Raw genomic sequence first — 11836 nt, forward strand, 5'->3', positions numbered from 1 at the left:
AGATAGATAGATAGATAGATAGATAGATAGATAGATAGATAGATAGATAGATAGATAGATAGATAGATAGATAGATAGATTGATTCAGCAAGTTGTTGATTTCAGTTCAATTTTAAGTCAAACCAATGGATTTACTACAGTCAGAATTACGTTTTTCAATAATTGATCGCTGTCCAGTTTTGGCTTACAGATGATCGTAACATTGAGTTTACAAGAAAATTTGATTACAGCTGAATATTAAAGGGATTTCTAATACAGAAATATTGACCTATTGAAAAGTATGAGCACAGACTCAGATACTCTGTGTGAACTGCTGCATCGTTTTGTGGCGGCAGTCGGCATGTGGCTGTGTTGAAGTAGTCCAGGTTGCTTCAGTTCTTCTGCTTTTGTTGGCTCTGGTCTCCCATCGTCCTCTTGACAGTACGCCATAGATCCTCTGAGGGATTCATGTCAAATGAAGCAGTGATGCCATTACCATTAAACACAAGAGATGCAGTGGTTGTAGGATACATTTTTGTGTGGTAAAACACCTGAACTTATGAATTTTTTTTTCTTCCTATATTTTTTTCCTACCATTCCTGTGTGTAATTTGCTGCACAAGAGAATCAAATGGCCAAAGAATAATAAACTTCTGTAGTTTGGTTTTTGCATAAAAATAAAAACAGGGAGTAATTTGTTATGTTGCTTTTGAATTATTTTCATAAATGTTAGTAATATTGGGGGGAAATTATATCTGCAGCTGATTTAATTGACTGTGTGTTAAACTCGTTGGAAGGATACATGGAGGAAAAGGAATCTTAGCAAGAAAATAAAACAAGACAAGGATCTTTACATGGATCAAAGATACAGAGAAGGAGAGTTGGACAGAAGAAAAAAGGGAGGAGATGACCCAGTTTCGTGTCACTCCCTGCATAAGGCTATTAGATGTGTGACCGCAACAGTTCACATTTTTCCTCTACCATCTGTTTGCTTTCCTTTTAAAACATCTCAGACTTTTATAGTAGCACCCCCGGTCCTGGTGACCGCCAGCAAACTGAAGCCTAACCTTTTCTTTCAATGCAGACTCTGCCAAAATCGTGGCGCACGCCGCATCAGCTTTCTTTAAACATCATTTGGAGACGCTAGCAGGCAGTGGTGGCATAATTTGTTGGGTAAGTAACCACAACCAGATGGTTAATTTCAAGAAATATAGTTACACATGGCTCGGGCCGCACAGATGTGCTGTTGTCACACTGCTGTCTTGCAGCGAGATGGTCCTGGGTTGTGTTCCTGCTTCATGGAGTTTGCCTGTTCTCTCTATGCATGTGTGATTTTTAACACAATCCGAAAGCTTGGCTGATAGATCGATCTAATTTGTCCTCAACCGTCTCTGTCCATGTGGGTTGTCTTGTGATGGACTGGTGACCAGACAGGGTGTACTCAGCCTCTTGCCCAATGGCTGCTGGAAACGAGTACCAGCATCTTCGTCACCCCTGACAGTGGATGTTATAAAAGCATTTTAAATGAGAGCATTTGTACTATTTTCTAAGCTTTCTTTTGAATGTTTATTTACCGTCTTAAACGGAATTGAAAAAATATGGAAGATGTTTTGTCCTCTTTTGTGAAGCCATCTTTTGAAAGCCAGTTCTTGTCAGAACAAACCACATTTGGTCTTTAAAAGCAGCCTGGCTGCATACCAACCAAAATATGCTCCGAAGTAACCAAACGCATATGAGCTGGATGGGCTTAACACTTGCGAAGAACCTGGTGACAGAAAAATGTCGCGCATACCTCTAACTGACGGAGGACACGATTGAAAATAACCAGACCATGCAGAGGAAGTAAGAAGTCCAAGAAAAATTACTTCAGTAACAAGTTAACAGTTTAGATATTTGGTTAATATATCTTAACAACCAGACCTATTTAGTTGTTTAGCTCTAAAATTCCTTAATTTGCAAATGAAAGTCCTGAGTTAGCAGGTTTTTGGCAGTTGTTGAAAATGTTGTTTAAAAACTTTATTTTATGGTGCTTTTTTTCCCCCCTCAGAGCAGTGACTCATTTCTCAGCTCCATCAGACCTGATAAATAATTCAATCCAGGCCAAATGGAAACGCACAACTTTGCCCTGAAGACACTAGAAGGGTTACGCAACTGAAGCTTCGTCTTGTTTATTTAGCACTTCATAGTAAGCTGGGATCCAGAATGCTCCGTTTTATAGATCAACCTCCACCATAAAGAGCTTTCCATTAGGGAAGTTTACAGGCAGTACTGGCATGCAGGTTTGCAACAATCAAATGGTTAAAAACTTTGGAAAAGAGATTGGATCAGCGAGTGGAACGAGTGGTTTTGTGATAAAGGGCTGTTTGGGGTTGAATTGCTCTTCAAAACGACCCTGAACGCAACAATCCTAATCTGCAAATGTTTGCGCTTAACTTTCAGTGGAAAACCACACTGAGAGATCAGTAAACCTCGAAGAGAGCCACATGTAAATAATTTCAACTACAGGATATAAACATATAGTGTATAGTAAAAAAAAGTGAATATAAAAAGCTTACAATATAAGAAGTCCAGATTAAATAAAACAAATCCATTGAGGGTGAGAAAAACGTTTGACCAGTGTGACTGAAGAACTAAAATCAGTCTTTACATGGCACATGTACACAACCTCAGTCAAAATAACTGAAATTGAAGCTTAAAATTGCACAAAAATCATATTTCTGCTTCCTAAACTGTTAGCCGATGTCCAATAAAAAGACATGAATCTTCATTACAAAGATGATATTTCTGGTAGTTTTATTTATCAATATGACTGTGGACTGTAAACCAAAGCCATTCAATAGTTTTGGCCAGGTTCACTGAACACATGGACTATAACTACTATAGTATAACTATACTACTATACTGCTTTACTCATGTTGAGACACTTTTGCACCAGAGATGGCACAAGTAGAGGAGAAACAGTGGTCCAAAAAATATCTTGGGAGTCTTAAGAAGGGGAGGACTACATAATCCAACTTGCCTGAAGTCCAGTGTGAAGGTTTCCAGAATCAGATTATAGGTACCATGTCATCTGCTGGTGTATGTCCAGTTTTATCAAGTCCAAAGGCAGAGAAGAACTTCCTGTGTCCCTCTGCTGACTCCATTCTGCAGGACTTGGGACTCTACCCACACTACCAATATTTGCTTTAATGTCAAGGCATCATTACCGTGCTTGATCTAGTCCTGTAGATTTACCGTCCTGCAGGTTTCAGATACATCTGTGCTCAAACACCTCTTCAGCGTGCCATCAAGTTTGGCAAAGGTCTGCTAACGAGCTGTTCATTGGAAAATTTTCAACACAGCCACGTTCGAGTTTAGGTCAGTGTTCCCCAGCCCTGGTCCTGGAGGCACACTGCCCTGCTAGTTTTATGTGTTTCTTTGCTTTAGCCCAGCTGATTTCAATTGACGGCTGATTAACAGACAATTTCACACAGTTTGCTGAAGTGCAGTCAGCTGAATCAGGCACATAAAGGAGGGAAACGCCTAATACATTCAGGACAGCCTGCTTTGAGTACCAGGGTTAGGAAACACTGGTTTAGGCATCTATAGAATGGTTTATCAAAAAAGTTTCTAATCAAACGTACTGGACTACACCTGCATGTTAATATTTCCTCATAACTGGAACAATCCAAGTATACCATCAGAAGTGATGCATTTGTTTAAAATCCCAGTGGATGTTTCATCTATAAGGGGAAAAAAATAAACAAATATGAAGGAAAGAAAAAGTCGTTGCATCCAACGAGGCTTGGACATGTCCAACATGCAATTTTCTTCCCAAGCCTGTAGACTCGAAAGAAAATGAGTGCTTTTATTTTAGGGGACACCTATAGCAAGGAAGTAATACCACTATGGAATATAGTAGCACAGAAATGCCTTACTTTGCAAATTTTTCAGTTGTGGGTCTGCTTCCCATTACGGCAAAGCGAGCCGAGCTCAGCCACAACCTCAACAAATACTGCGGGCCGAGAGGCAGCCAGATCAACTTCAGGAGGAGAAGGTATAACAAAGGACAATTACACACAGACATACAAGAGGAAGGTAATTAAAGATGTGCGGTAGACCAAGAATCTAGAACATTTTGGTTTATTGTGCACATTGTGTTGGCCAGTCCAAGGTCTAGAAGCTGCAGAAGGGTTTCTGTCGTAAGAAAGCCAGGTACTCTTCAGACTACACTTGATTAGCTTACTGCTTTTTTATTGAACAATAAACAAAATAGAATGCTGAAGGCTTCAAATAAACAGTGTTTGTTTCTGGTTGAAGATCCCAACAGTTCCCAGCAGACTAAAGTGTTCAGAGCAGACATTTAAAAAAAAAAAAAAAAAAAAAAGACGCTTTTCTCCAGCACATTTCTTAACCAGCCAAGATACAAGTGTACAACAAAAAAAAATTCAAGGTGTCCAATTCACGTTCCCATGGAGACACATTCTTTTAATTAAAAAAAAAAAAAAGAGGGTTAATACACAAAACAGTGTTCGAATTTCAGCACAAATAAAAGCCAGCAGCACAACTGAACTATGTGAAAGATGGATCGACCGTTTACAGAGCATGCCACTTCCTGTGTGCAATTAGACTAGACAAGACCTCGAATGGACAAGGCAAAAGAAAGGAAGTCAGAGTAGAAAGTTGATGGAAGGCAGTAGGGGCAGTATAATGTTGTCCTTTGGTTTACCTGGAAATGTTTGACTTCATTAACCTACAACGCAACATCGAGCAGAGCAGAAATAAAATCCAATAAAAGGCTTTTGGAAACATTAAAATTTAGTCAATCTAAAGAGTGTAATCTTTAGATGAAAGGGCATGGTGACTCATTTCAAACATGCACATCTCTGCAAGACAGAAAATGTATGCTACCCTGCAGCAAAACATCAAAACAGTCTGGCCCATATACCTTTCATGAGCAGACTGATGGATGTCCAAACCCAAGTCTAGATGAGACAGAAGAAACATTTGGATTCCAGAATCATGAAAAAAAAATTGATGTGTTGGTCTGTGAAGATGACACTTGTGGCTGGAATGAAATGGGTTTGGAGTGAAGATCATAAAAAAATAGACAAAAACGGAAATAAATATCAAGCAAAGAACTATTATTTCTTTTATTTGTTGTGCTTTAGACTTTAATTTCTCTGAAAACACCAATTCCAAATGCAAGCATATTTTTTTTTCTAAAAGGAGCAAGAGCAGTACAACATCTAATTAATGACAAAAATTAAAGTAAAATAAAACATTTTAGTAAAGCCAAAAAAAAACAAAACCAAAAAAAAATCACAGTTAAATGAGTCAGAGCCAAAAAATATTTAAACAAAAAAAAAAAAAAAAAACACGATCTCCATTTGTGTGCATGACCAAGATCTCTATTCAAAACTTAGCATTTATGTAGTCCTAAATTTCCCAACACGACTCGCTGATTCTCTGGAGAATCCAAAAAGAAAACCCCAGAAAAAGCTCAGATTTCTTTGACTCTTCAGAGATGTGATGTTAAGAGTTGTACATGGAGAGGGAAAAACGCCACTGAGCCCCCAGTAACAACACAGTTGAGGGGGAAAGTAGCATTTGTGTGGCTCAAAACTACATGTATAAACCAAGCACACAAGTGGATGCCTCTGACAAGCAAATAAAAAAGAACCCATAAGGAATAAAAAATAAAAAAAAGTCAACAGGGCAGGTTTTGCAGTGGAATCCGTCTTGATCATTTTTGCTTCTTGTCCAGAACAGGAACTGCGTTTAAAAACTGGCAACAGTCCACCAGAACCTGAACTGTTTTCTGTCAACCAGATCAGTTTTTCCTTCGTTTTAAATTTGCTCTTTTTAATACATCTCAATCTAAATATTTGTAAAATATGCATTTGCCTGTCACATTGTATTCATCAGTTTATTCTCTGTGCACAGAAGCTTATTTGTTATTAAATTCTAAAGCGCATTAATAAATTCTTCTCAACAATATTCTAAATCTAAACCCAAATCCCATAACAAGGATCATTCATAAACAAGGAAGCTGTTTCCATCCATAGCACCACCTCTCTCTCTCATTTTTTTTTTTATTCCTTTCTGCTTTTTATGGCTCAAGTTGTACCTAGGTTTAAAAGCATCATAAAAGTGAGAACATGGAAGAGGAGGAAGAGGAGGTGGTGGTGGCTGAAGAAGAACACAATCTGGTTGTTGGGGGGGGAGGGGCGGAATGAGACTGGTGATACTGCTGGTGCTGGGCCTTTTCAAAGCACAGGGGCAAACAGCAAGCTTTGAAACTGCTGCAAAACCATTAGGCCGACAGTTCTCCTTTGCTAAAAGGCAAACACTGATATTTTAGGTCATTTTCTTTAAAAAAAAAAAAAAAAAAAAAAGATTATTTGAAGACAATTTCTCCTGCAGTCCACTCGCAGCGTACTGGTTGATAGTTCCTCCTGTGTGAGTTCACTGTTCGCCATCAGAGCCAAGCTGTGGGCTCAGTCCAAGGAGAGTCTCAGGTCCCCAACCTGCATCCCCCACCCGTCTGTCTGTTCAACAGTCCTTCCTTGTTGCTTCAAAAGTGAAACAAAAGATGACAAAAAAAAAAAAAAAAAACAACAGTGGGGAACAAAAAAAAGAGAGCAGTCACAGGGAAATCTTTGTGAATGCAGCTTGTTTCTCTTCTTCTGAATAAAAAAAAAAAAAAAAAAAGAGGGGACAAGGAAAAAGGCGTTGGAAAAGCTGGTTCTCTGGAAAGCGGGGACAGGAGGGAAGAAGAGGAAAATCTTGCAAGAGAACAAGTCGGGCAGTGTTCCTGTTCATTAGTTTGGTGTGTTTTTGTGTTGTATGCAGAAGCACTTTATTGTCAGCAAGTGCATTTTGAACATGTTTGTGTGTGTGTGTGTGTGTGTGTGTGTGTGTGTGTGTGTGTGTATTGTGTGTGTGTGGGGGGATGTGAAGGGGTGTCTACAGCAGGTCGACGCGGCGGTAGTACAGCAGGTAGGCGGTGCGCTCGGCCGTCTGTTTCAACACCTGGTACTGGTTGATGACCTTCACCGCCTGGTCGTCGATGCGCAGCCAGCCGTTAAGACCAATGTGGAAGACATCAGTGGTGTAATGGCCGCCTGTCGCACTGTTTCCATGGTGGTAAACAACTGTGGGAAACATCAGGATCCAAGTTTCAGTTGATTAGTTCAAGTGTTTGTTTTATTTTTATTTTTTTTTAAGCAGGAAAAAATGTTTTGCTAGCAGATGTGGCGCAAATACATCAATTAACTACAGTTTACAAATACTTTGCATTACTGAATGATGTAATTGTAAGTCGTACAAAGATCAGAAATTATCTAACATGCTAATTTTTAAACCTCTTCAGTTTAATCAACTATTGACAATTTTTTTTTAGTTTTCATAGAAATAAAAAGGAGTTGATATATTTTAATAGCGCTGCACAATTCAAAACACTTTTTTTTTTTATCAATTTCAATATCCAGTCCTCAACTTCCACTAATTTTCATTTAAAGGGGTAGTATGTGTTTTCCAGCTATCTATAATTTTGCAGAACAATCTAGAAATTGCATAAAAAAGCTGTAGGAATAATACATGTCAAGGAATTTGACTTCACAATGAAACGCCTTGAAATTAGGCCTCTGTCTCTTTAAGAAGCTTCTGCTCTTTGTGCATTTTCACGCTGATACAGAGAAATCAGTGTCTCTTAATGATGAGCTTGTCAGGATTTGTTGTTTGAAGGATTCCAAACAGTTATATGGGGGCTGAAAACACTTAAACGTTGTTAATATAGGGTGGGAGTAAATATCGCCTCCAGCAGTGACTTACAGAAACATATTTTGCAAATAATACAACAATGTGATCGAAACAATAAAACCAACAAACCTGCAAAGAGCCTGTAAGTTCTTTGGCCTTTCAAAACTTTGCTCCGCACTCCAGAGGACAAGAGATCTGAAAGCAAAGTTGATACAGGCATATTTACTGATTAGACCAAGATGCTAAAACAATTGCATAAACCTCAATTAAATACAGCCTCTGCTGCAGTATTATCCTCGTGGCTCAAGTTGAACAACTCTATAAAAACAGCAGCAGCAGCTTTGAGGCCAAATAGAAACGTTCTGAATAAGCAAAACTTAAACTCTGAAACATTAAAGTCAGCAGAAGCTTTGCAGAGTGCCGGTCCATTCATACCTTTGCTGATTTCCAGGTCAACAGGGTAATCAATGTTCTTTGTGAGTTTCTGGCAGCCTCCAGTCTTTTCAAAGACAAATCGCTTGAGGTGGAGCACAAGCACAGGTGGCAGCTCTTCCAACGTTACCCTCCGACTGATCTCAATCTGACCGCAAACGCAAAGAAAGAGATGAAAGAGTCACATGATGTACAGCACAAAAAACATATCCGAGTTTTAAAGGCACGCTAGGATACTTAGCTTAAGAGAATAAGATGATTTTTGTTTTTGTTTTAGAGAAACGATTCAAGTACAGAACAAGAGGAGGGAGTCATAAATCACTCAATGCTGTGTTGTTTTTTTTAAGTACCAATACAGGCAAGTTGTGGATCAAATTATTTAAGTCCAAAATGATCCAAAAGTTTATCATTTGCTACTTACAACTTTAAACGCCTATAAAGATGCCTGTGGTGCAGTGAACAGATGTGATGCAGATGTTCACTCCATCAGTTAGTTAAGCACTAATGTTTTTTTAGCAATACCTGTGAGGTCCATAAAGGCTTAAAGCAACTAGAAAATATGTAAAAGGAAATTCCTTCCTCCAAGTGCCTCATTAAGTACAAATACACAGGTGAAAAGTCACCTTATAAAAGCTCATTTAATTTATAAATGCAACACATTTCATAGAATCTCAGAAGTAGGAGAAAAGTTTTTTGTGTTCTTTCTTGATTTATTAGAACTATTATCAAAAGCTTGAGCTCAATACCGTAGATTTGGAAATAATTTTTTTTATTTACAATTTTTGACAACCTATACGTTTCCCCCCCCCCCCTCCAACAAATTACAAAGTTTTTTTTCTTAGTTTGGGAATGTCAATTTTCATGGAATGCATGAGACTTCCAAGCACAAAAACTCACCATATGCTGTTGGATGTTTTTAAACAAATTTATCACTAAATTCAAGGCAGGAAAAAACATAACTTTCCAAAACTACAGCAGCACATGTTTTTGTGCCCTTTATCTGTACAACCTGTGAGATTCGATGTCACTGAAGTACAACTGCAACGTCCAACTGAGTGTTTTATAAACCACAGTATTGCGGATCTACCTCTTGCTTGGTTTTGGAGGTGTAGCCTTGGACCGACTCCCGGGCCACCAACGTTTCAAGAGCTTCCTGAACTGTGCGGATCTTCTCAGACTGGATGTCGAGCTGCAGGGTGAAGAAAGGCTGCAGGGTGGCCGACTCTTTAGAGTTTTGCTGATACACCACGGATCTGTAAAGAAAATGCCAAAAGACACACATTACATCAAAATAACTGAAGTTTAGTTGTAGAAAATGTTAAAAGCAGGATATTCTTTAAAACATTTTAAAACTGCAAACGCTTCCTGTAATACTGGTATTTATAAGGTAAAACATTTTTTTTTTAATAGTGGCTTAGACATTTTGTGGATAGTAGTTTAATAAGTGTTGCAGCAACTCAAGACAAACCAATTACTCCCACTGATGCGTTAAAGGACCCGTGGATTGCAGCCAAGCTGCGTTGGTGTGCAAAGTATGTCTGATAAAACCCCTCCTGAATTCTGTCTCTGTTTGGCCACACAACCGTTTCTGAGAAAATAATCTTTTCAGACATAGTAAAACAGTGCACAAAATATGTGTTAGACCAGAACTACACAGAACATATCATTTGGGTGGCCAAAAGTGATAGTTTCTCTTTCCAATTTGTCCAAAAGTTAAGACTTTTGTTTTGTGGAGGGCAGCTTAACGTCTTGCTGTCGAGACTTCTCGCCACAAAGAACTACGGAGGATTAAGAGTAAAGGCTGGAGATGCCAAAGCAATTTGTAACACCACCTTGAGTGTAGGTGAAAAAGAACATGGATGCTACAGATCCAGACCACAGAGCACAGATCAGAAGTTTGAGACATTAGAAAAGCTTCTTAACATGTTCGTGTACCTGATGTGTCCACCAAAAATATCAGTGATGGGTGTGCGGACGAAGTCAGCCTGACGTGTGACTGAAGTCTTGTTTCGGGGACCCACTTGTTCCCACTCGTCCTCGCTCCCTTCTTCCTCCTTTTCGGCTCCATCTTCCTCACCACCTTGCTGCGACTCTGGGCCATTGGGTGTGGGGGCTTCTGGAAGAAAACGATGCAAAAAAAAAAAAAAAAAACACTGAATAAGAGATGCTTTATTATACCCCACAGGGGAATTCTAAATATTACAAACCAGGCACCTGATTAAATGTTAACAGTAAAAGAAAACAAGCTTATAACGTCCAACCCAGCGTTAACTTGGGTTTCTAAGAAGTTTCTAAGAAGTCTAATGTGGCCTTTAGGAGCAGTGAAACCATAAACCTTGCTTGGATGCCCTATGAGAGAACTCTAGCTCACTTTTTTCTTATTCTTACTTTCTTTTTTCATTTCAGTTTTCTTTCAAACGAATACGGCTCCTAAAAGGATGTTCTGATCTGACCCCAGGCATAAACTTTGGGTCCTCATCAAGTATTTTTAAAATTATCCATGACATAAGCCCCTATATACCTGTAATTTGTTTATAATCTATGATTATGCCAGCCTAGCAATCTGTGACGCCCTGTTAGGAAAGCCAGTCCTCAGTAATTATAGCCTGCAGAACTGTTTGATTGATCTCATGAATTTGGGTTTTCTTTTACAGTCCAAGCATTGTTTAGCCTTTAAATGACAAAGTGAGAGACCAATTTTACAATGTGACCTCCCCTGCATGTGCTCAGATAGAGGAGAGGTACGCAGAGACAAGCTGGAACCTGCAACATGTTCAAAGCAAAGTGCTGAAGTAGGGGAGCCTTTTCAAGAAACATTGTACACAGATGAATAACTGGAACTTCACCGAAACTTAATTATCAATGAATAAACAGAGTAAAAATGCTAGTAACTGCTAATAACAGAGCACTTAGGCAGCATGCTTTGCCAGACTGCAGCTGTATCTGCATAGCATCTTTCTAACCTCCATGTTGGAGAAGCATAATGAAGCGCAAGTACAGAAACTTTGGTTGGAAGAAAATCTCTCACTTTCAAGAAAAAAAAAGGGGGGACTGGATAAATTACATAATTTTCCAGTTGGTTACTGACTGGTGTAAGAAACCATTTTTTCTATTTTGGAAGGTGGAGGTATTTTAATAAACTTTTACTGGAACCATTTTAAAATTTGCAATACTTCCAGAAACCTTTAAAAATGTTTACACCAAAAAGGTATAAACCGTTTATTAGATTTTTAAATTAGTGTGGATTTTTACGTATGTTTGGTCAGTAACTCAAAACCCAAAATGATAAAACATGGCAAAACAAAGCTAAAAATCTAAAACAACTTGTAATTTTTCATAAAATTACAATATTTCCAAACAATAAAATATACATTACATTCTATTCAAGTATTTTTCTGTCCTGCCCCATATTAATTGTGACTAGGAAAACTTGAAAAATCAATTATATTTGTTAACCAACTTTTCAAGACGATGCAAGAAAATCCAGCACAGCATTTCTGCAACTTTACAACCTTTCTTTGCTAAAAAAAAAAAAGACTCAGACATGTGTTTTACATTTAATATTTCAGGGTTTCCCCCAGTGTATTATAAGCCTGGCGGCCCGCTATGTTTTATTAGCCCCGCCGCCAGGCTAAGTGTTGCTTGTTTACGTTACTAGGAAAGGAAAAAAAAAATATCTTATT

At 38.5% G+C, this 11836-nt stretch overlaps 1 protein-coding gene across 4 annotated transcripts in view; it reads right to left on the reverse strand.

Moving 5' to 3' along the window:
• Positions 1–6794: 6794 nt before the first annotated feature.
• usp10 (ubiquitin specific peptidase 10) overlaps positions 6795–11836 on the reverse strand; it is a 25018-nt gene continuing 19976 nt past the window's right edge. For all 4 annotated transcript variants that reach the window (XM_015050269.1, XM_015050195.1, XM_015050112.1 and 1 more), the window contains 5 exons: positions 10089–10269; positions 9241–9406; positions 8157–8301; positions 7851–7916; positions 6795–7114 (listed from right to left, as the gene is read on the reverse strand). In XM_015050269.1, the coding sequence (XP_014905755.1) occupies positions 6927–7114; positions 7851–7916; positions 8157–8301; positions 9241–9406; positions 10089–10269 (746 nt within the window). In that variant the 3' untranslated portion in view covers positions 6795–6926. The remainder of the gene's footprint in view (positions 7115–7850; positions 7917–8156; positions 8302–9240; positions 9407–10088; positions 10270–11836) is intronic.

The sequence above is a fragment of the Poecilia latipinna genome, unplaced genomic scaffold, assembly GCF_001443285.1.
Source record: "Poecilia latipinna isolate Pla-1442-1.1 unplaced genomic scaffold, P_latipinna-1.0 Scaffold3, whole genome shotgun sequence".
In the NCBI taxonomy this organism is placed as follows: Eukaryota; Metazoa; Chordata; class Actinopteri; order Cyprinodontiformes; family Poeciliidae; genus Poecilia; species Poecilia latipinna.